This window comes from Lissotriton vulgaris, chromosome 10 (genome assembly GCF_964263255.1).
Source record: "Lissotriton vulgaris chromosome 10, aLisVul1.2, whole genome shotgun sequence".
Taxonomy (NCBI): domain Eukaryota; kingdom Metazoa; phylum Chordata; class Amphibia; order Caudata; family Salamandridae; genus Lissotriton; species Lissotriton vulgaris.
The window spans coordinates 260,559,514-260,584,630 of record NC_141698.1 but is presented as its reverse complement, the minus strand read 5'-3'; the positions used below and the strand labels follow the sequence as shown (position 1 = coordinate 260,584,630).

The 25,117-nt window shown below is 48.3% G+C and overlaps 1 protein-coding gene across 2 annotated transcripts in view; it reads left to right on the top strand.

Annotated features, from left to right (window-relative positions):
* The first annotated feature begins 4,971 nt into the window (after window positions 1-4,971).
* The window catches only part of LOC147685081 (uncharacterized), a 277,204-nt gene continuing 257,058 nt past the window's right edge, over window positions 4,972-25,117 (top strand). The window contains exon 1 of one of the 2 annotated variants that reach the window (XM_086940955.1): window positions 4,972-5,684. In XM_086940955.1, the coding sequence (XP_086797081.1) occupies window positions 5,661-5,684 (24 nt within the window). In that variant the 5' untranslated portion in view covers window positions 4,972-5,660. The remainder of the gene's footprint in view (window positions 5,685-25,117) is intronic. The other variant, XM_086940956.1, reaches the window with a different exon arrangement.

The window sequence follows — 25,117 nt, the reverse complement described above, 5'->3', positions numbered from 1 at the left end:
AAAGTATAATCTTACACTTACTCAGGAAATTTCTACACAAAAAGAGGCACTGCGAAATACTGAGACTGCATTGTGCAATTGGCTATGAGGGCCTCCATTGGGCATATCTGCGGGCACCATATAGAATCAGGTACCATGTGCACTGGGTGGGCATTTCTCTGCAAAAAAAAAAAAAAAAAAAAGAGAAGGCACCCTGCCTGGGGTTATAAAGGCCCTAGCTAGAGGATCCAAACATTATACAAAAGGGGGTGGTGATTAGCCTAGAAGCTGAAACTGCACAGTACAAACACAAAGTCAATCCAAATAGACTCAACAGGATATATTAGAAAAATATATATTTTTATTTCTTTCTTTTAGATATATTTTTTTGATTTTGAAAAAACATGTAGAGATTAAATAGTGCTTTTTGTTTCAAGTGATACTTTTGGAACAGAAGGAAACATATACAATTGGGAAAAATTATACTACAGGGGCACAAGGTTTTATAAACTGAATTAAGACCTACCCAGTCACGACCACACTCCATACATACTTACTCACTCACTCATAAGAAAGCTTACTCTATCTATTATTCTAACATTCAACCTTCATTCATCCATTCATTCTTCTAGTCCTGGCGTGAGCAACAATAGATGGTCAATATGTTGCCCAAATCGGGAAGTTATTACAGGCAGATGATATTAATACGGGTCCTGATGTAGTTAAGACAAAGTGCCGTATTCCTGGAGACATATGCCGACGCGCGTTTCGGTGAAAGGCCAATGAGGCCACACCTTCGTCAGGGCTGGAGCAGTAAACTGGGTGGGGAACAGGAATAAAATCTGTTTGCTTTATTTGAACGACTTTCCGGCGATGATAGAAATAAGTCACCTCACCTCAAAAGAATCAGGTACCATGTGCACTGGGTGGGCATTTCTCTGCAGCCAAGGGCAGGTATCAGGTCGCTTCAGTTAAGACACGTTCACCCGCACTTTAACCAGGGCATCAGGTGGGTGGCGGTAGTTGTCATCTAACAAGTGTGCTGTGGCGCAGAGAAGTTTGGTAAACACTGCGTTAGAGACAAATCGACAGGGTATTATACCTTTTGGCGGCCAATATTCAGGAAAGGGCATGTTTTTGCACAGAATGTTCTCCCTGATTCCCACAGACTTGTTTGCTCCCTGGTTATCCTTCCATGGGCTAGAACCCGAGACGGGAAGGGGCATCTTCTGCCACCGGTGTCCAAAATTCATGGATAAGTCAATGCTGGGGTAGATGTACCTTCAAGGGCATGATTACTTCTTGGCCTATCCTAAATTTTGGGGTCATACGGAGTTGAAGTATTAAGTCCACAGTCCCTAGGAATCAATCAGCATTCCTTCAATCCAAATAAGGGCAGTTAGTGATACATCAGCGAGTGGGTAACATAACCTGCTATCGGCGTCAGCATGCCCCGGGGGCATGCGCGCTTCACAAAACACAGAGCTGCAACCAGTAGGGTACCAAGTGGCAAAAACCAGTAAATAGGTTGAATATATGTCAATCCTTAATGTTAGGCACCATATGACCAATGAAGCAACATGTGGTAAAAGTCTCAGCCACCTGTATTACCATCATCAGGTGGCTGAGAAAGATCACGTGGATGCTTCCAGCAGACACCCAGAGGACTGTAGTCCAGGCCCTTGTTACATCACGGATGGACTATGGGAACATCCTTCTTCTGGGTGCCTGCAAGGAGGTCACCAAGAAACTACAGGTGGTTCAGAATATGGCAGCGCGTCTTATCTGTAATCTGCCCGCCAGGTCCTCGGTCTCCTTCTATCTGCGCAATCTGCACTTGCTGCGCATTGAGTGCCGAGTGAAATTTAAAGCTCTTTGTATAATGCATCACATCAAAACTGTCAAAGTCCCGAAGTATCTGTCCTCTCTGGTACAGCATTATGTCCCCTCCCGCACACTGAGATCCTCCACGCAAAATAAGTTTCAGATCCCGCGCTTCAATAAAGCCAAAATGGGCGGTCGCTCGTTTGCGTTCTTAGCACCTTCTCTCTGGAACTCTCTGCCTCAACCCCTGCGATCTGAAATCTGCTACCTTAAATTTCGCAGGGGAATCAAGACCTGGCTTTTTAATTCCTAAATCTGTTGCTTAACCCTTCTCAGCTCATTTCACCTTCTGTTTGCTCACTAGCGCCGGGAAACCTCCGGGTAGCTGCGCGCTCAATAAATGTAATAATAATAATGACCGGCAGCAGGCACTGTATAAATTCAGACATTCTCTGAGCCGGTATGCCTAGGGGATTTCACCTCGGAGGGAGCAGTAGCTGGCGATCCCCACAAGGATTAAGGGATGCCGGGCAAGGGCAGGAGGACCCCCATTGCTCATTGTCACATACTTCTAGTTATGGACACTCAGGTGCGTCATGATTTGAAAGCAAAAGGACTGAGCAAATGCTTAAGTATAATCCTTCTCGCCCTATAGCCTAAAGTAGGCAGGTGGGTGCAGGAGCAGTCAGCTAACAAGTGGGCTGCTGCCCCTCAGATTTGAGGCACAGGTGTGCAGGACACACGGTGCTAGTTAGACGGCAGCTAGGTGAGAGCAGCAAATTTAGGGGGGTATGTTAGCCATAGTGTCTGAATCCACCCCCCCCCCCAGAGCTAGCACGGGCCGAGTCATGTGAAGCAGTGAAACTTTCCCATTGAGGATTAGTTCTTGGCACAAGTTCACAGGCCAGAATAGCTTTTGGTTTCATGAGACACTAGCGGATCCTGGCTAACGTCAAGGGCTATTGGGATATAGATGGGGTTCATCTATCACCAGTAGGGAGGGATCCCTTCCCTCAGATTGGCAGGAGGCCTGTAAACGAGAAGTTGCAGGTGGTAAAGGAGCTGTTTTGGTGGGGGGCCCTGTCGGCGACAGTGGCCTCCACCAGGGCTGTGGCAGAGTTACAGGGCGATCTGGAAGCAAATGGGTACAGAAGGGTACCTCCGCACGGCACATAGGGGTCCCAGAGCCAAAGCCCAGGAGCCTCATGGGAGGTTCCTGGAAACCGTGTCGGCGCCCCGTTAGTCCTTCGGGCGGTTGTGGGCCACCAGAAGGGGCAGCACAGATGGGGTTCGCCCCAGTGCTGCTCGGCTCATCAGGCAGGCAGGCGGCACAGATGGTTGCCTGCCCTTGGATCGCCCGTAAGATAACCCTCCATATTACATAATGTTGTATGTAATAAACCTGCAGCAGTTTTCCCAAAACCAAATCTGTGTGGTGTGTACTTATTTGTATGCATGCTATGTGCTTGGGGGTGGGGAGTATTGCCATGATGGTGCTATGCCGTTGGGTTCCACACGTTGCTATACACTAAACGTTTGTCTTAACATCTCACTATTTAGTGTTTCTTTTTTGGAAAAGGGATAATAAGAAAACACAGTGAGATATGGCAGAAAAAGTCAAGTATGAATGATTGAATGATATTAGGATGTGCAAGTGTTCTAAAGCAATTCCCTGGTATGTAATTCAGTTCATGTCCCAGTTTGTGTTTGCAAGAAAACAAGTAGCTGGACTAGAAATGTTGTGGTGTTTTCTGACCAGTCACACATTTACCAGAGAAGCAACGTAAAAGGAATAATCTCCCAGCTCAGATATCAGGATCCAGTGGGTACCAGTTGAAGCAACTTCCGCCATGAGAAAACATTTATTTTCACATATTTCTAAAAGAAGAAATCATTGACAAAGTCTCACTGAAGAGAAAACTGTGGCGGGTTTTATGCTGGTCTTTATTATAGAGTCACCCCCTTTCTGGTTAGCTTGGTGACTGCAGAAATTTCACTATGATGACAATTTATTAACTGCCAGAAAGGCATAATAGAGATACAGCTGTAATGATACTGCAGTTGTTTGACACTGTTCATGTCCTTAACGTTAAAGCAAAACGCCTGATCGATTGCTCGACAGTGACATAAAAAAACTTTTTAGGTAATCTATATGAGATGCAACACGTTTTAAAAATTCACATGTTTTACTTCATCTTACATTTGCTAAAAATATTTGCAATTTTCAAGGCTTTATGCACTTGTAGTTTTGCATGCTACATATTGTTGAAAGACTTGTATAGTGCACATTTTTAAAGGATTCATCCCCTGGTGTCTGAGTAACTTTAGGTTGTGGATAGAGTGCTAGGGAGAAGGGAATCAGCACATTTGGCTAAACATTGAACCACATGGATTAGTTTACACTAGTGCTTGGTTCTGAGACATGTACTTCCAAACACTGTTTGAGGCCCAATGCAATTATTTTTAGGTTCAGGCGTTCAGCCTGAAACAGTGCATGTGCTGACACTTGCGAGACATTTTGTTTTTCAAAAGGGGCTTGGGGCCCCCCGTTGCTTACCATTCGTTGAAACTCTTATTTGCTGCTTCCTCGTTGGCCAGCTCGTGCTGGTTTCACTTTCTCTTCTTCTGTGGAGCTTAGACTAAGTACTGATTGCTTTATTTTGATTAGTGTCCTTCTGCAGATGCAGTGTGATTTAGGTAATATTTTTCCTTTCTTCAACCCCTCTCATTGTTCCCTTCCAATGCTTCCATTATGCATGTTGCTTGTTCACTCCAACTCTCTTGTTGTCTGTGTTGCTTATTGCCATGCTGCTGTACAACATGGCTAAAATACATTGTCAAAGCCAAAAGCTCTCTTATAGGCAAGACCTATTGTCTTTGCCAATGCTTGTTTTTCTAAAGCTCCCTCTTTACCGTTTCCAAATGTTGGCATGTCTGAATAAAGGAAATGATCTTGCTTGCGTACGTTTGCTTTGCGCACAATTGCCTTCCTATTCGAAGTATAAACCTCTGGAAGAAATAGAACACAAAAAGAGCAAGAAACATACTTTTCTCTATGTGGCAGTCTGTAGTATGTGAGATTAATAATTGGAATCGCCAATAAAACTACAATCCCCGGTATGCACAGCGCTGAGGGGTCCTAACGGAGAGAACGGGACCGATTTTTGCGTTGCCTGAAATCATTTTATCCGGTTAATACGATATGTCAGGAAGAAGTGGGGGAGGGGAGGCTTTTACGGTCGCCGTACAAAATATATATTACATTCTTCGCTATCCCGTCGTGAATTTTTTTTTCAGCGGCTCTTAAAAAGAGGCCGGCAATATTATTTATGCAATTAATGTTGTTTGTTGATCCATTTCAGAACCGCAGTATGGAGATATCATCCCGGCATGCACCAGGAGTGAAAGGGGAGTCCATGCAGTGAGTGTAGGGGGGGGAGGGTCGCGCTTCCCTGTCAAGGGGGTAGCAGCAACTCTAGCCCCCTGAGCTCTGAAGGCATTGTGTAGGTGGGGTTATGCCCCCCCCCCCCTTACTGTACCCCGACTCCGTTCTTCCCTCTATCCAGATATCTTTGGTTTCACACCCCCCACCCTAACGGCTCCCCACGCGCTGACCTCTGACTTCCACCCAAAGCACTTGGTCCTCACAGAATCCACTCTTCGCATGTCTGTCAGGCTGGTCGTTCATAACAGCTGCTCCCCTCTCCCCATGACTTCTATCTATTTATATTTTATGTAAATGAAACTGTAGTTTCTCTCTCCTCCCTCCTGGAGTACGGTCGACTGACTCCCTGTCGGGTCGCCTCACCTGGACAGTCCGATACAGAGGTGCACGGAAGCCGGGTGTGAGAGAGTTGATGATGGAAGGCGCTTCTTCTCAGGTAGAGTTTTGGGCATGCGCCTCATGGCTCAACAAAACCGCTGTATAACACTGCTACCTTTTATTATTTGAAGGACAGTCCTTTTGGAAAACATTTTTTGACGTTTGGTTTATTCTATCCTCCTGCTGTTTCATTATGTGTTTCATCCGTCTCCTTTATCCCTACGTTTTATGCCCGCCCCTTAAAAATGCACGTTTTGTTTCTCTCTGGCCAGTTAAATACACACACACACACCCTTTTATTCATGTATTTTATACAAAGTTCGTTGCATTTTTTCCATTACAATACTGCAGCCTTTTATAAAATAATATTCTGTCCCACGCTCAGCTTTATACATTTCCAAAACATATATTTCTTAACGTTCCCCACATTAAACAATGTTATATACAATGAGAATTGTATTATTTACCAGCTGCAGTACTCTTCAGCGAATGCAGAAAGGACGAACTGCGCCTCGCCTTTCTTGCAGCGCCTTGCTACAGGTGCCTAGCTAGCCAATATGTTTTCCTTTGCAGGTAGGCATGATGCATGACACTACATCGTGGCATCCTTGTTGTCGCTTCTGTTGTCTTTACTGGTGTTTTCTACAATTTGTTGTATGGTTTTATTTTCACATGTTTAAACAGAATGTTTTTTTTTATTATTAAAAAAAATTGTATTCCGAGCAATCTGATGTAAACTGGGCTTTTTACTCAGTCCCACCAAAATAGTCCTCAGCACTGTCTTTAGGATATCAGTGGGCCCTACCTTCTGCCATATCTAATGTTTTAAAGCAGTGGTTCTTAACCATCCTGGGGCCCGTGACTGTTTTACAAAATTCAAATATTATTAAAATTAATCAATAAACATTAAGGAAGTGTATGTATGTGTGTGTATATACATATATCATTGCAAATTTGACATTTGTTCTATTTTTGAGTTTCTGTTTGTTGTATACTTTTATTTGTATTTTTGTGTATTGCTTTGAGGTCCAACTCCTAAACATATATTGCTTAGCACGCGGGTCCCCAGCTTCCAAAAATTACTCGTGGGGGTCCCCTGATTCCACTAATTATTCAGTGGGGGTCCACAGAAGTCAAAACGTTAGGAAACCGTGCTTTCAAAAACTCTTCAGAAGTGAGTGAGAGAGGGTAGTAAGTAACCTGGCACTTGAACGATGGACCCAGAAGAGATGAAGATAACGAGTGCCTCTTGGAACAGCATCCTTGCCAAATTCCTTAGTCATTTTGCCATAACCAAGCATTTTATCCTTGACCGATTAAAAGAAAATTCTCCTAGGCACGCCAGCATGTTGTATCATATGCAATTCTTTACACTGAGAACGGTCCTTTGCATAATCAAACTGCATGAGCGTTAGCAAAACCTTAGTTGCAATCTCCTTATCTCCAAGTGAATCGGAGCACTGGGGAAGAAGTGGAAAAATCCAATCTAAAGATAAGATTTATGTGCCACAGATTATCCTTTTATTAGAGGCCGCATCAGGAGCTTCCTTTTCGCACTGAACCTTTGCTCATCTTCTTGAGGAGCTCTCCTCCTGGCTTCTTTCTTCATGCAGGAAGCAGCTCTCATGCAGTGTCTTTCTTGTCCTTTGTGGCCTTTAAGGTCTGTCCATCCTCTTGCACACCGAACATTCTCTTTCTTGGTATTACTTTGCTTCCTCTTTCAGCTTAAGGCATTTAGCTTATAATGTCTGCATGTCTGGCTTATCCATAAGAATAGTGCCACACTTCTGCCCACTTTACTCACTTGATCGCTGAGCAATCTCGTCAGTGGCCTCCTTGTTTTTCCTTTGATAAAGGCCCAGAGGGTACTTTGGATATCTGTTTCTTTTTTTCATGCTAAGGGTACTAGAGGACGATACAGTTCATGTCTTTATGATGGGCACTGGAACATTTGCAGAAGTTGAACTCCAATCTCTCCTAGATTTTCTTTCGAACAAAAATGTGTAGCAAGTGTGCTTTGGTACCAAAGTCCTGGGTGTTCCAGTATAATTTGGTAGAGTGCATGGACGTCCTTGGTAATCTAAGAAATACATCCATGGAATGTTTCTTGAGTTATAATTATATTGAAAGTAGCTCTCTTTCAATTCTTGTTTTTTTTTTTGCTTGCAACAGGAATTGCAATTTTTGTGTTCTAAGAAACAGTTGACCTCCAGGTTTAGCTTTCTTGCTTCCTATACCACAAAGGACTGAAAGCCGGTTTGTGTGCGTTCTCTGTCACTTAGGGCATCATTAGGATGGCGGGCGGAAATTGTCCACCGCCATCCTCACGGTAAAAGGGACCGCCCGACATAAGGGCGTGGGTCCCTTGGGGGCAATTAGGATGCGCCAGTCACAGTGGCTGGGGCATCCTGCATTCCTGGCATTGTGGAGGGCGGTACACTCAGCACCGCCCGCCACAATGCCAGGAAGGCATGTTGTGCACTAACATGTACAACATGGCAGGCACCACGCGGTGCCTGCCATGTTGTGCATGGAACTGCTGGGGGGTACCATAGGTACCCCCCATGTGCACCCCCCAAACCCCAGAGTACCTGGGGGCCCCCAACGGCCCCCCGTTGTCAATTCCTGCATGCCTTTTCGTGGAACTATTAAGGCATTGAAAAATGCACATTCTAATATGGCTGGTGGTGTCTTTCAGACACCGCCACCATATTGAACCCTTTTCTGCCCGGTCGACATGTCGACCGGGCGGAAAAGCGGAGGACGGTCTTTCCGTCCGCCGCGGACCCCCCAGTCATTCTAATATGGCGGGGGGGTCTTTTCTACAGGGATGGCGGGCGGATTACACCAGCCGGGCCGGCGGTAGTCACCGCCGGCCCAGAAGGGGCAATCCGCCCGCCATCCTAATGGGGCCCTTAGTCTCATCAACGATCTATCAATTGTTCTTTTTCTGGTGCAATGCTTTTTAGCATGTAGCTCATTTCAGGATTTTGGATTTCTGTGGCGATGCTTGTGTGGCCACATTAACCCCTTTTCTGTCATGGACGAACTGTTCACGTTCACAGCACTACCTCTGTAGTGTGGTAGACATAAACACAGCGTCCACCACACTAAATGAGAAAATTCTTCTGTTGCAAGCACCAGAAGCATTTTCGTTTTAAAAAATGTCATAACTTGAGGGAAGGACTTCCTTTGTGTCATGAGATAATTCTTCTCTCTTTTTTTTTTTGGGGGGGGGGGGGTCAGTGTGACACACAGCTCACTGAAGTCACACTGATTGAAAAAGAAACCAGTCCACTGGCTTCACTTTGGTCAGGACTTGGGGGTACACATTTCAGCACCCCCAGCATTGATCTGAGAGGGAGAGATACAGCTGGAAATGTAACAGTGTCCTCTTTCCAGCAATTCCTCTCCATAGCGAATCCCTGGTTGTGGACACCCACAGGACTGTGATCCCCAAGTAGGCATCCACCCTATAGAGACCAAGGAGGAAAGGCACACTCCCAGGCATGGGCAAGTGGTCCTCCACATAAGTCTTTCTGCCACATAAGGGGAGTGATAGAGAAGTTTACCCAATTAACCAAACAGGTTTTAGAAAAACACAGGGGCTCAGCCAGCCCACCAGTTATCAGGCTCACAGCACCCCTAAAATAATAATAATAATAATAGGGACATTTATAAAGCGCTGAGTTACGCGCACCGGCGTGTCCACGCGCTGAAAAGTGGGAGAGGCGGCAAACAGGGAAAACAGCTGCCAAGCAGGCCATTATCTAACATAGAGGTGGGTTTTTAATTTAGCTCGAAACCTCGTTTCTTCAGGTTCCAGGCGCTAGTCCACTGGGAGTTTATTCCAGTAGTTTGCCGCTAAATACCTAAAGGATCTGCCTCCCATGCGAGTTTTCTTCACCCTGGGGATCCTCAGCAGACCCCCACCCGCGGATCTGAGCGCTCGAGCAGGTTCGTAGACTTCAATCAGTATCCTCAATGGTCGAGGTGCCCTGCCATTCAGGATCCGGTGACAGGTGCAGAGGGCTTTGTATTCGACTCTGCTCCTCACAGGGAGCCAGTGTAACTTCTGCAGGGCCACCTTCGAAGGCGCCCTTTTGGGCAGCCTAAGGATCAGACGTGCTGCCGCATTTTGCAGCACTTGAAGGCGGGCCATGCTTTTCTCCGGTACCCCTAGGCACAGCGGGTTCGCATAATCCAGCCTTGCGGTGACCAGAGCATGTACCAGGGTTTGACGAGCTTCCATCGGTAGCAGGTCCAAGACTTTCCTCAGTCTTTTCAGGACCCCAAAGCACACTCCGACCACCCGGTTGATCTGGGGCCCGAAAGTAAGACCCGCATCAAACCATACCCCTAGGTTTTTTGCCTCCTATCAGGGGGTGGGAGTCGGTCCTAAACAGGATGGCCACCAAGCCGACGACCACGCAGACTGGGCTCTCCCTACCACCAACACCTCTGTCTTGCTGCCATTAAGTTTCAAACAATTGATGGCCATCCAATCGGCGAGCTCTTTCATGCACGACCGGAAGCCATCTGCAGCAAGACAGGGCGCATGCGACAGGGAGATGACTAGTTGCGTATCATCGGCATAAGATACCATTTGGAGGCCATGGCTCTCCACAATGGAGGCTACAGGCGCTACATACAGATTAAAAAGGGTCGGGCTCAGGGACGAGCCTTGAGGCACGCCCTGGCCCAAAAGTACCCCCTTAGAATAGCAGTCGCCTTGCCTCACTTGAAAGCTTCTTCCCGTTAGGAAGGCCTGGATCCACCTCAGCGCAGCGTTAGCGATGCCACCTCTGTTCAGACACTGTAGCAAGGTGGTATGTGCTACAGTGTCGAACGCCGTGCTGAGGTCTAGCAGGATCAGGGCCATAGTTTGCCCTTCAACTACGCCCTGTCTCAGATGTTCTGTTGCCATAAGAAGGGCGGACTCTGTAGAGTGGCGCGGTCTAAAGCCAAACTGCGTAGCGTGGAGCAATCCCGCCTCCTCCACATGTTTCATGATTTGGGTGTTTACCACCTTCTCCGCCACTTTGGACAGAAAAGGCAGGAGTGAGATGGGCCTCAGATTTTCTAACACCTCAAAGCCAATGTGGGATTTCTTCCGGAGAGGGAGCACCACTGCCTGTTTCCACCCCTTAGGTAACATGCCAGACTTGAAGGAGGTATCCAGGACATGCCTTATATAGGGCTCCAGTACTTCCAGGCTGTCCCCCAATCGTTTAGGGGACACCAGGTCCAAAGGGGAGCCCGATTTTACAGAGAGGCATACCCTGACTAGCTCTTCAGGAGGGGGGGTACTGAAGTTTGTGAGGAACCCCGCAGTCTCCGTGCCCTCCGATGTTACCTCAAACTCAACCCCTGTAGGGGGAGAGTTAGGAAAGGTCGAGTAAATTTTCTCGACTTTAGTGGAGAAGTATTCGGCGATGCGGTCGCATATTTCCGTCGAACAACTCTCCGGGTCTGCAGACGAGTCTATAATAGTCAAAGACTTATAGATGCCGAAAAGTTCTTTGGCCGAATTTTTTGCCCCTAAAATTTGTCCTGCATAAAAGGCTGCCTTCGACTTTTTAATCAGCCTGTGATGAAGCCGCCTTTTTTCTAAAAACAGTTCCCTGGCCTGAGTGTCATATGTCACCCTCCAAGCTCTTTCGGCTCGCTTACATTCCGCCTTTGTTAGCCGCAGCTCTCCACTGAACCATGGGGCTGATCTTTCCTTGCGGCCGCATGCGAATGTTCGGCAGAGTGGAGCGGTCTGGTCAAGCGCTTCTGTAATGCGCCTATTCAGGTTAAAAACCGCCGTTTCTATATCCTCACCTCCAGGCTGGCCGTCCCTCATCAGAGCTTGATTAAAATCCCCCAAGGAGAATTTTGCCGACTTCCTCCTTAAATAGTTCAGGGGTGCCTGACTAAGTTTTGTGGCTTTGGGGCTATTTATAGAGAATACCACCAAAAAGTGGTCTGTCCAGGGGATCGGTTCAATTGTGGAAACCTCGACCCCTCCCCAGTTTGCAAAAACCGGGTCCAAAAGATGACCTTGACGGTGCGTGGGGCTTGAGAGCTTAAGTTCAAGCTGAAGGGCTTGAATATCCCGGCAAAATTCCTCCACTCCTTTATCCTCTGGGCAATTCAAATGCAGATTCAGATCGCCCAGTAGGAGGAATGTGTCCCTACGTAGCGTTGCCTCTGTTAAACTTTCTAACAGACTCTCCCTGAACTTGGTACAAGGCCCTGGGGGTCTATAAACAAGAAAACCTTTAATCGTCATTCCCCCGTTGACTTGTATAGTGAATGCTCCCGCCTCGCTCTCAGCGACCAACGTAAACTCCAACAAACATCCAAGAGTTTTCCTAAAAATAATCGCTATCCCCACTCCCTTCCCCACTGGCCTGTCCTGCCTAACCATGGAGTAACTTTCAGGCATAGCCTCGATGATATCAGAATCAGAGAACTGGTCCAGCCATGTTTCCGTGAGGAACAATAGGTCAAACCTTCTCTCCGTAAGCAGCTCGAATATGTCGAGTCTATGTTTGCGCAATGACCTCACGTTAAGGAGACCACAGGTTAGCGCGGCTTGCTCCCCAGCATCTTGCAACAAGGTGGTAAAACGGAAACCGCAGTGAGCACATTCCGCATCCTCACTGGACATGCCGTGCCTGCATGGTTGTGTGGTATCCGGACATAGTCTGAGGAGCTGCTCCCTGTCCCAGTAGATCTTACCATCCGGAACAGGTGTTCTCGCTCTAGCCCGCAGTCGGCCGCGGACGGGCGCAGACGGGCTCGAATTTGGCGACACTTCGGCGCGCCTTCGTCGCGCCCGCTGCGCTTGTCCGCTGCGCTGCCGAGAATACATCCGCCTTATATGCCCCAGAGCGAGTGCCTCAGGAGCACTAGACCGCTAACCGGTCCCCCCCCGCTCACCGGAAGTAGCAGTCTCGACCTTCCTCGCCCTCCGCGCAACGGTGCTAGTCACCGCGTCGGACCAGGGCGGGAAGGAGGGAAGAGATCAGCCCCGGCGTCCGCTCCAGCAGGTAAGCCAGCAACTAACGTGGCACAGGAAATTTAAAAATGTCAATGTCAGACGAAAAATTAAAACGCTTTAAACGCTATTAAAATGCTGCCTCAGCGCTGAGCACAGTGGCTGTAGACACTGCCACTGCCTACTCACCACCCCACTACAACAGTCTTTCTGTCCGACTGCTTTCCTGGAGGCAGATTGGCGAGTTTACCCTTAACCTGCTCCTCCCATGGGGGTAGAAAGCCTACTACAAACATTTTCTTAAGAATGTGGTTACCCACCCATTGGGCCACACACCCTGCCCATAAAGCTCCAACAATCTTTTTGTCACCTCTTCTTAGGGAGATGATGGAAAGATTTACCTGCCACCTGTCCCCAGATGGGGTCACAAAGCCCACTAGATTCCACCAATATTTAAAAACAATTGTGTGTGTGTGGTCTGCTCTGTCCTGACATTAAGCTACATCCTCGCCTGTAAAGCCCCAATAGTCTTTCTAGCCTCATGGGTCCTGGAGCATCCCTGTGAGAAGTTGGCCTGATATGTAGTGCTCACTATTCTAGTGATCACTGTGTATCATTCCAAACGACCCTTATTGATGATTGGTTGTAAGTCAACCTTATAGACCAGCTATCCTAGTAGCATGGACAAGAGCAGTCTTTAGGCTAAACTCTAGAGGGCGTGTTAAGCCAGCTGTTATACCATCACATATACCCCTTGAACACCAAGTGAAAGGACACCTCACAAGTTGTTATGAAAATAAAAGGATATTTATTTATAACAAGTCTACCCTGATCTCTTTATGAGTCAGGGAGCTAAGCACATAACAAAACTCTTAAGAAAATACTTTAAGTTGCACAATTTGCACAAATGCCCGAGGGGCATGAAAAACCATATACTACAAAAGTGGAATGTGAAATACTAGCAGGTAAGTAACAAGATCCAGAGGCTTTAGGATCGCCAGGACTACACTCCTGAACCTTCAGGTTAGGAGCAGGAGGCCTAGGGGGATCGGGTGCAGAGTGTGCACTCTCACGCGGGATGCGGGACAAAGTCTATGGATGCTAGTTTTCGTAAAGTTAGTGTTATCGGACGAATCCGACTAGATAGGCTGAAAACGAAAAAGGATCTGGACACTTAGATAGTTAACCTACGTTGGAGCACCGAAATGCTCAAGTTACCTAGCCCTGGGGCTGCGGCTGCATAGGGTTCAAAAGACGTCGGGAATCCTCGTTACAGTCTATGGAGCCTGAAAGAAGAAGTTGCTGGCAGGCGACCAGTGATGTCCGGAGTGATCCAAGCCTGGATCGAAGATGGAGATGACCTGAAAGCAGAGGGGACTCAGTTCTTAATCACTAGCCAGTGATTAGGTGGGCACCAGGATGGCACTGGATGAAGTCACCTCGACCAGGTGAGTGGGCAACGCTGGGCTCTGCAGTCTCTCGGACCAGGAGGCGTTGTCGACGACCAGGATGGAGGTGCGAGCTGTCCCACGAAGGTGTCTGCTGTCGGCGATGCTGGACCCAGGATTGGGGCAATAACCCTTGTCAAAGTCAAGCCCACGCGGTGGACTCAAGATGGCGTCTGGAGTGGACCTGGAGGGTCCGGGGTGCTCCTCTCTTGGAAGGGAGCAAGAGCCGGTCTGGAGCAACCAGACCAGCGATGTGATTGTCGTGGTTCGTTGTCAGAAGGGCCACAAGCCAGCAGGCAAGTAGCCGGACAACGCGGTGAGCAGCAAAGAGCAGAAGGGCCCCACGCAGATCTCGTGGATGCTGGGGGGCTGGACTTCGGTGCTGGAGCTGCTCAGAGTTAGGGCTTCTCAAACCCCAAAGCACTCACTCGAGGATCCCTCGGCGGTCGTGCTGGATAAGCGTCGTGCAGTTTTGAAGATGGCCGGTCCCTTCAGGTCTCGTCACATCCACGAATCTCAGCTGGGCTGATGATGTAGGTAGAGGTCAGAGGTGCCAGGGAATCCGGGTCTCGTCGAGCTGGGCAGTCTTGATCCTGAGGATGGACTTGCAGCAAACCGCATGTGCTTAGATGGTGCCCGCTGGTGCAGGGTGGCTACTCCTTAGCCACAAGGGAGAGTCTTCAGAAATTTTCAAGAGTTCTTCCATGGAAAGTCATCAAGATTCAGAATTATCTAATTTGGGAAGGGGGCCCGCTCCTACTTTTATACTAAAGAAAGGGGCTGGCACCCGACTAGGTCCTGCCCATGGGTGGGACCAGGAGGGGGGTGGTTACACCCCTCTCCCTTGTCCGGACTTTCCCCGTCTCAGGGGCTGGTGTGCCCCTGGAACTGGTTCAAACCGGCAGATGCATAGTGAGCACCGGGGTGCCACTTGCAGTCACCTTCCTTCTCAGCCCTGCCTACCTGGGATACACAAAACCCTGTCTGGGATGGTGCTAGCACGGCCCCTGACAGGAAACCGTTTGTCCAAGCTCTCCTCGCTGGAAGGACTCCCAGCAGCAGGAGGTCAGACTTGTGTCTGTGGTGGCAGCATCCATTTTGTGATGCTGAGGCTCGAGTTAACTTTAACCGAGGTTCACAGTTACATACATGTCGTGTCCCTCTAGAAGGGTGGAATGCTAACCCCGTCGCCAGAAATGCCGAGGGGTTAGTATTCCAATTCGTATGACACCTTACTCGACATGTTTTGATAAAGCGATACCAAAGATAGCAAATAACCGCGAGGATTATAATGCACTTAAGAGTATATGGTACGCGTTATCATAGAACAGCTATTAGGACTTGGTTCCGCAAGCTGCAGACGGGCTCAGCTCATGCCAGAGCACCATCTCACATAATTCCACGCACTGCCTTCAGGATTGTTAAGGCCTGCCATAGGAGTGACTGATAGGAATACATGTGTCCATTTTAGGGTTAGATATAGGAATACTATAGCTAAAGCAAAGGGTGTTTACACCACCTTGCCCCAGCTGTCGTGCAGCCAGTTGTGTCAGATTTAGATGGCCAGCCAGGGGTGGCATAATACATGCTGCAGCCCCTGGTAGGCCCTGGGTACACCTATGCCCTGGATACCTAAGGTATACTGTACAGGGACTGATAAGGTGGCCCAGTACCAATTGGTAAATGCACCTAAGGTACATGTGAGACAATTTAGAGAGAGAATAGCTAGGCTGTGGGTCTGATTAGCAGGCCCACAGCCAGGGAAAGTCGTAAACCAGTGAAGCAAAAAGCAAAAATCTGGGGTGATCATAGGATTGCAGACACTACTCTCCTACATGACCCCCCCCCCCCAAACTTTGGGACAATAAACTAACCTTGACCTGGTGAGTCTTCTTGCTCTAAGTGGAAATACCTGGAGAGCCCATCTGCATTGCCATTATCAGTGCCAGGTCTATGCTCCACTGTAAAATCCATCCCCTGTAGGGAAATGGACCACCTAAGTAGTTTGGGGTTTTCACCCTTCATCTGATTTAGCCACAAGAGGGGCTTAAGGTCGGTCTGAATCTTGAAATGAGTGCCAAACAAGTATAGCCTCAGTTTCTTCAGGGCCCAATCCACAGCAAAGGCCTCCCTCTCAATAGCTGACCAATTTTTCTCTCTGGGGGTCAGCCTTCTGCTAATAAAAGCAATGGGCTGGTCATGACCATCAACATTCAGCTGAGATAGAACAGCTCCCACACCCAACTCAGAAGCATCTGTTTGGACAATGAATGTTTTGGAGTAGTCTGGACTCTTTAGGATAGGTGCTGTGCACATGGCCTGCTTTAGGTCATCGAATGCTTTTTGACAGCTTGCTGTCCACTGAACTTTCTTTGGCATCTTTTTACTTGTCAGGTCATTAAGTGGAGTCACAATTGATCCATAATTTCTGACAAATTTCCTGTAATAACCAGTCAGGCCCAAGAAAGCTCGAACCTGAGTCTGGGTGGTTGGAGGAGCCCAGTCCTTGATGGCCTGTATCTTGCTCTCCAATGGCTGAACCTGGCCTCCACCTACAAGGTGGCCCAGGTATACAACCTGTGTCTGCCCTATCTGGCACTTTGTGGCCTTGATAGTGAGACCTGCTTTCTGCAGTGCCTCTAACACTTTCCTCAGGTGGACCAGGTGATCCTCCCAGGTGGAACTAAAGACAGCTATATCATCAAGATATGCTGCACAGAAGTCATCCAGCCCAGTGAGAACTTGATTCACCAGCCTTTGGAAGGTGGCAGGTGCATTTTTCAAACCAAAGGGCATTACCACAAACTGATAATGCCCACCAGGGGTAGAAAATGCTGTCTTGAGCTTGGCTTCCTCAGCTAACCTGATTTGCCAATACCCAGCTGTCAGGTCAAATGTGCTTAAGTAGTTGGCAGAAGCCAATCTATCTATAAGTTCATCTGCCCTTGGTATTGGGTGGGCATCAGTTTTAGTGACTGCATTGAGGCCTCTGTAGTCTACGCAAAACCTCATCTCTTTCTTACCACCCTGGGTGTGAGGCTTTGGCACTAGAACTACTGGACTAGCCCAAGGGCTATCTGAGGGCTCAATGATTCCCAGCTCCAACATTTTCTGCACTTCTGTCTTAATGCAGTCTCTGACATGATCAGGCTGTCTGTAGATTTTACTCTTAACTGGCAGACTGTCCCCAGTGTCAACCTCATGAGTACACCAATTGGTCTGACTGGGTGTCAGAGAGAACATATGTCTAAAGGATTGAAGAACTTGTTAGCAATCCTTTTGCTGATGCTCAGAGAGGCTGCCACAAAAGACAACACCATCTACTGACCCATCATCAGGGTTCTGAGTGAGCAGGTCTGGGAGAGGGTCACTCTCCTCCTCCTGTCCCTCATCTGTGGCCATGAGCAAACTCATGTCCTTCCTGTCGACATATGCTTTGAGCCAGTTCACATGGAGCACCCTGAGGGGGCTCCTGGGAGTTCCCAAGGTCCACCAGGTAGGTGACAACTCCCTTTTGCTCAATGATTGTGTGGGGCCCAGACCATTTGTCTTTGAGTGCTGCTGGGGCCACTGGCTCCAGCACCCACACCTTCTGTCCAGGCTTGTACACAGTCAGTATAGCCTTTTGGTCATGCCAAGCTTTTTGGAGTTCTTGGCTTGCCTCAAGGTTTTTAGATGCCTTTTCCATATACTCAGCCATCCTGGAGCGGAGACCAAGTACATAGTCCACAATGTTGGTTGCAGGCTTTTTGAGAGGTCTCTCCCATCCTCCCTTCACCAAACAAAGGGGTCCTCTTACAGGATGCCCATACAAAAGTTCAAAAGGGCTGTAGCCAACCCCCTTCTGTGGGACTTCTCTGTAAGCAAACAAAAGGCAGGGTATCAGGACATCCCATCTACGCCTGAGCTTTTCAGGTAGTCCATGAATCATCCCTTTTTAGGGTCCTGTTGAACCTTTCAACAAACCCATTGCACTGTGGATGATAGGGTGTGGTGAACTTGTAGTTAACACCACATTACTTCCACATTGCAGTCAGATATCCTGACATTAAGTTTGCACCTCTGTTAGAGACAACCTCCTTAGGGAAGCCCACTCTGGAGAACACTCCAACTAGGGCTCTTGCCACAACAGGTGCTGTAGTGGTCCTAAGGGGAATAGCTTCCGGATACCTGGTGGCATGGTCCACCACCACCAGTATAAACTTGTGCCCTGATGCTATCTGGGGTTTTATTGGACCAACAATGTCAATCCCCACTCTTTCAAAGGGTACCCCCACCACTGGTAGTGGTATAAGGGGGGCCTTTGTTGTGCCACCTGACTTACCACTGGCTTGGCAAGTGACACAGGAGCGACAAAACTCCTTGGTATCTTCATTCATGTGAGGCCAGTGAAAGTGTGAGACAAGTCTGTCCCAAGTCTTTGTCTGGCCTAAGTGTCCTGCAAGGGGAATCTCATGGGCCAAGGTAAGAAGGAAACCTCTCTGTGACAAGGGGAATACCAGCCTCCTGGTTGCACCAGGTTTGGGGTCTCTTGCTTCAGAGTACAGGAGTCCATCATCCCATTATACCTTGTGGGTACCTGTGGCGTTCCCTGTAGCCTCAGCAGCAGCCTGCTGTCTGAGGGGTTCAAGTGAAGGGCAGTCTAACTGTGCCTTCCCCAGGTCTTCCCTGGAGGGTCCCCCTGAGCCCAGAAACTCAACCTGATCAGATTCAAGTTCTTTAGGCTCAGTTTCCCTCAGTTCTTTGAGGTCAGCCTCCTCTGAGACTTGATCCACAACATGGGGCAAGGGGGAAGGCAATGCCTTAACCCTACTGCTCTTTCTCTTGGAAGGTGTCTGGTCCATTGTTCCAGGATCCAGCACCTGTTCAGTTCAGTGGGGCATCTTCTGGCCTGTGACCTAGTCACAGCAAGGACATGTGCTGGCAAGCCTAACATTTCCATGTGAGTCCTCTGCTCCACTTCTGACCATAGTGATGTTTCCAAATCATTGCCCAACAAACATTCTACTGGGCGGTCTGAACTAACCACAACTTTCTTTTGGCCACTTACCCCTCCCCAGGAGAAATCAACAATTGCCATACTATGGTGGGTAGTGACATTGCTGGCATTGGTCACTAGGTAGTCTGTACCTAGCATGATCTGTCCAGGGTCCACAAAGTTAGGTATCACCATTGTGACACTGGCACAAGTGTCCCTGTAGGCCTGAGCCATTTTTCCATTAATAAAAGGTGTCTGCCTGTATTTGCCCAAAGTATTGGGACTTGCATCAGGGGATATATCCACATCCCCTGTACAGACAAGGACAGCCTGAGTGAGTGTGCCAACTAGGTTGTCATACCCCTCAGATCCCAAGGTTAACCCAACTAATCCCTTGGGAGGTGCACTACCACTACTGACTGTATTAGGGGGTGCAGGTGCCTTAGGGGCTGTAGTGGTAGGAGTTTGCCATCCTTTCTTGGTGCACTCACTAAACCAGTGAGTTTTACTTTTACAGCATTGGCACCACCTTTTTTGACTGGCCTTCTTGAGTCTTCTTTTTCTGCTGTGAAGCCTGACCCCCACCCTCTTTGGTTTGTTGGGGACCTGTCGAAGACTTCTGGTCATTTTGTTCACCCTTGTTACTACCCTTTTGGTCTGCTTTCTTCTGACCACCCTAGTTCTGAGTCTGGTTCTGCTTGACCCTTGTTCTGACCCACCCGTCTGCCTTCTTTCCCAATTCTTGGGGAGAGGTCAGATCCGAGTCAACAAGGTGCTGATGCAACAACTGGTTCTGACAATTATTTAAAATCTGTTCTCTCATGATCAGATTGTACAACCCTGTGTAATCAGTAACCTTACTGCCCAGCAACCAGCCTTCCAAAACCTTAGTGGCACAATCCACAAAGTCAGACCAATCCTGAGACTGAGTTTTCTGGGTGTCTCTGAACAGCAACCTGTACTGCTCAGTTGTTAAGCCAAACCCATCAATCAGTGTATTTTTCAGGACTTGGTAATTGTTAGCATCCTCAGCTCTAGTAGTGAGGAGCTTATCTCTACCTTTGCCTTCAAAGGAGAGCCACAAGATAGCTGCCCACTGACTCTGGGGGACGCACTGGACAGTGCAGGCCCTCTCCAAAGCAGTCATCCATTTGTGGATGTTATCCCCTTGTTTAAAGGGGGGCACTATCTTACTCCGGTTAGTGTCTAAACTCCTGTCCTTTTCTCTAGGTAAAATGCTGCCACCAGTGGGGTCTGCCCCACTCAATTTCTGCTCTCTAGCAAAGGCAAGTCTCTCTTTGGCCGGGGAAAGTTCTTCCCTTTCAATCCTCAGATTGACTTCCCTCATCTTAGCTTCATGCTCTCTTCTCTGAGGGGATGTCAGCCCTCTGTGAGAAGAGGTCTGAGAGCCATTGGTTCGAATGGATCTGTTAGAGCCTCTGGATAGAGACCTAACTCGTCCATTCCCAATGTTAAGCCTGCCTGAGAGTGGGCCTGGGGGTCCCCCAAGTCCATTTTCATGCCTGCTTAAGTTGGTCCTGGTGAGTCTACTGACTTCTACCTGACCCTTGTCTGCCTCATCCCCTGACAACTCCTGATCCTCTTCCTCTCCTTCACTAACTGTTCCATTGAGGTTGAGGTCAGGGTCCCCAAGGGTTCCCTCTAAGGGGGAGCATGCTCCCATCTGGATTAGAAGGGCCTGTGTTAGAAGCCCTCCTTGCATCATAAGTCTCTAAGAGACCTATCAGAAATGGGATGGTAGGGTTAGAACCCTGTTTTAGCTTCCTGGAGGTACACACTTGTCTCATCTCCTGGAAGTTAAGAGCTGCATATCTTGATATGACCTGTGGAGGGTCAACTGACATAAGGGGGGCCTCTGAGTTCCCTCCTTTGTCTGACATGCTTTTCTAGTGAGGTGTAAGTGGTGCACTTACCTACACTATTTGTTTGCCTACTGATCCCTTGCTAAGAGTTGTAGTCAGGGTGTGCTAAGCCCTGTTAAACTACAACAGCTGGTTCAGTAGAACTCAGAGTATTCTAAGCTAAGTTATATGTACCTTGGTACTTATGTGATCTTTCAAATGATATTCTTAGGATACATGTGGTAAAACAACAGCAAGCTCAAATCCCAACTGCTGCGTACCAATGTGAGAAGTTGGCCTGATATGTAGTGCTCACTATTCTAGTGATCACTGTGTATCATTCCAAGCGACCCTTATTGATGATTGGTTGTAAGTCAACCTTATAGACCAGCTATCCTAGTAACATGGACAAGAGCAGTCTTTAGGCTAAACTCTAGAGGGCGTGTTAAGCCAGCTGTTATACCATCACATATACCCCTTGAACACCAAGTGAAAGGACTCCACACAAGTTGTTATGAAAATAAAAGGATATTTATTTATAACAAGTCTACCCTGATCTCTTTATGAGTCGGGGAGCTAAGCACATAACAAAACTCTTAAGAAAATACTTTAAGTTGCACAATTTGCACAAATGCCCGAGGGGCATGAAAAACCATATACTACAAAAGTGGAATGTGAAATACTAGCAGGTAAGTAACAAGATCCAGAGGCTTTAGGATCGCCAGGACTACACTCCTGAACCTTCAGGTTAGGAGCAGGAGGCCTAGGGGGATCGGGTGCAGAGTGTGCACTCTCACGCGGGATGCGGGACAAAGTCTATGGATGCTAGTTTTCGTAAAGTTAGTGTTATCGGACGAATCCGACTAGATAGGCTGAAAACGAAAAAGGATCTGGACACTTAGATAGTTAACCTACGTTGAAGCACCGAAATGCTCAAGTTACCTAGCCCTGGGGCTGCGGCTGCATAGGGTTCAAAAGACGTCGGGAATCCTCGTTACAGTCTATGGAGCCTGAAAGAAGAAGTTGCTGGCAGGCGACCAGTGATGTCCGGAGTGATCCAAGCCTGGATCGAAGATGGAGATGACCTGAAAGCAGAGGGGACTCAGTTCTTAATCACTAGCCAGTGATTAGGTGGGCACCAGGATGGCACTGGATGAAGTCACCTCGACCAGGTGAGTGGGCAACGCTGGGCTCTGCAGTCTCTCGGACCAGGAGGCGTTGTCGACGACCAGGATGGAGGTGCGAGCTGTCCCACGAAGGTGTCTGCTGTCGGCGATGCTGGACCCAGGATTGGGGCAACAACCCTTGTCAAAGTCAAGCCCACGCGGTGGACTCAAGATGGCGTCTGGAGTGGACCTGGAGGGTCCGGGGTGCTCCTCCCTTGGAAGGGAGCAAGGGCCGGTCTGGAGCAACCAGACCAGTGATGTGATTGTCGTGGTTCGTCGTCAGAAGGGCCACAAGCCAGCAGGCAGGTAGCCGGACAACGCGGTGAGCAGCAAAGAGCAGAAGGGCCCCACGTAGATCTCGTGGATGCTGGGGGGCTGGACTTCGGTGCTGGAGCTCCTCAGGGTTAGGGCTTCTCAAACCCCAAAGCACTCACTCGAGGATCCCTCAGCGGTCGTGCTGGATAAGCGTAGTGCAGTTTTGATGATGGCCGGTCCCTTCAGGTCTCGTCATACCCACGAATCTCAGCTGGGCTGATGATGTAGGTAGAGGTCAGAGGTGCCAGGGAATCCGGGTCTCGTCGAGCTGGGCAGTCTTGATCCGGAGGATGGACTTGCAGCAAACTGCATGCGCTTAGATGGTGCCCGCTGGTGCAGGGTGGCTACTCCTTAGCCACAAGGGAGAGTCTTCAGAAATGTTCAAGAGTTCTTCCGTGGAAAGTCATCAAGATTCAGAATTATCTAATTTGGGAAGGGGGCCCACTCCTACCTTTATACTAAAGAAAGGGGTTGGCACGCGACTAGGTCCTGCCCATGGGTGGGACCAGGAGGGGGGTGGTTACACCCCTCTCCCTTGTCCGGACTTTCCCCAGCTCAGGGGCTGGTGTGCCCCTGGAACTGGTTCAAACCGGCAGATGCATAGTGAGCACCGGGGTGCCACTTGCAGTCACCTTCCTTCTCAGCCCTGCCTACCGGGGATACACAAAACCCTGTCTGGGATGGTGCTAGCACCGCCCCTGACAGGAAACCCTTTGTCCAAGCTCTCCTCGCTGGAAGGACTCCCAGCAGCAGGAGGTCAGACTTGTGTCTGTGGTGGCAGCATCCATTTTGTGATGCTGAGGCTCGAGTTAACTTTAACCGGGGTTCACAGTTACATACATGCCGTGTCCCTCTAGAAGGGTGGAATGCTAACCCCGTCGCCAGAATTGGCGAGGGGTTAGTATTCCAATTCGTATGACACCTTACTCGACATGTTTTGATAAAGCGATACCAAAGATAGCAAATAACCGCGAGGATTATAATGCACTTAAGAGTATATGGTACGCGTTATCATAGAACAGCTATTAGGACTTGGTTCCGCAAGCTGCAGACGGGCTCAGCTCATGCCAGAGCACCATCTCACATAATTCCACGCACTCTGCCTTCAGGATTGTTAAGGGCTGCCATAGGAGTGACTGATAGGAATACATGTGTCCATTTTAGGGTTAGATATAGGAATACTATATCTAAAGCAAAGGGTGTTTACACCACCTTGCCCCAGCTGTCGTGCAGCCAGTTGTGTCAGATTTAGATGGCCAGCCAGGGGTGACATAATACATGCTGCAGCCTCTGGTAGGCCCTGGGTACACCTATGCCCTGGATACCTAAGGTATACTGTACAGGGACTGATAAGGTGGCCCAGTACCAATTGGTAAATGCACCTAAGGTACATGTGAGACAATTTAGAGAGAGAACAGCTAGGCTGTGGGTCTGATTAGCAGGCCCACAGCCAGGGAAAGTCGTAAACCAGTGAAGCAAAAAGCAAAAATCTGGGGTGATCATAGGATTGCAGACTCTACTCTCCTACAATCCCCAAGTCATGTAAGAGGAAATCTTTGGAGCAGTTTTGTTATCTATATAGGCTCGCAAATACTAGGTAAATCCCTATTTCTTCTCACTTGCCATGGTGAAAGACTGCACTGTACGAGGCCTTGAATTTCCGGCAACCAGAGAACCCTTTGAAACCTGGCAATTCTGAAAATTAGAGATCCAGGCAAATCCAGTATCTCTAAGGTGTGGCTTGCATGAATTCTGCTATATTTTCTTATCCCGAATCCCCTGCAAACCTCAAACTTTAGTTAAGTCACATTTTCTTCACATTTATCTGATGGAAAGTTCCAGAAACTGCAAAACATCTACCACCCAATGGTTCCACATTTCCATTGATTAAAACAGTACCTCACTGGTGTGGCGAAGGCCTCAAAATGCAATGTGGCGACATCCAGGTTGTGCCTTGAGAATGGACCAAATCTGGCTTTGTTGGTAGCTGCTCTATTTGGGCAGGGGCTCGGCTGCCTCACAGGGAAATCTACTAGACCGAGACATTTCAAAAACTAGACTCCCAGAGGATTCAATGGTGGTTTGGCATGTGTAGATCCCACTACGTTTTCTTGCCCGGAAAGGCTGGCAAACGTTAGCTAAAATCATGCATTTTCCGCACATTTCTATTAGAGAAAGTTCTGTAATCGGCAGGACACACTAACATTTTTACCATCCAGCATTCCCACCCTTATCCTAATAAAAACTTACCGACTTTGTTTGCCTGGGTCTGTTTCTTGAGACTAGTTCTGTTTCCACCACTTGAGACTCTTCCCTTTCCAGCGGTGCCTTTCCCATGTTTGGGATTCCGTTGGGTAAATGTCTTCAGCCCGCTGTATGGCACACTGATTTGAGTGATGGGGACGGAGGGTCCAGCTCTGTCATATAAGCGAGTCTGCATTGACCCTTGAGATTTTTTTTGTTGGTGGAAGCCTGCAGTGCAGGCACCAGAGGGTTCCCAAAGGCCACCCTCGAGGATGAGACATTCAGATCCTCCTTTGTGCAGAAGTAATGGAGAAGACATAACTAGTTATGTGGTATACCTGGATATTGCATGAAGTTGAGTAGCAAATGAGGGGCTTATACTATCTGCATGTATCAATACCTGCAGCGATAAGGAAAATATTGAGTATTGGCATATGATTGGGGTGGATGTGGATGGTTGGCATTTATTTATTACTAAAAAATAAAAAGA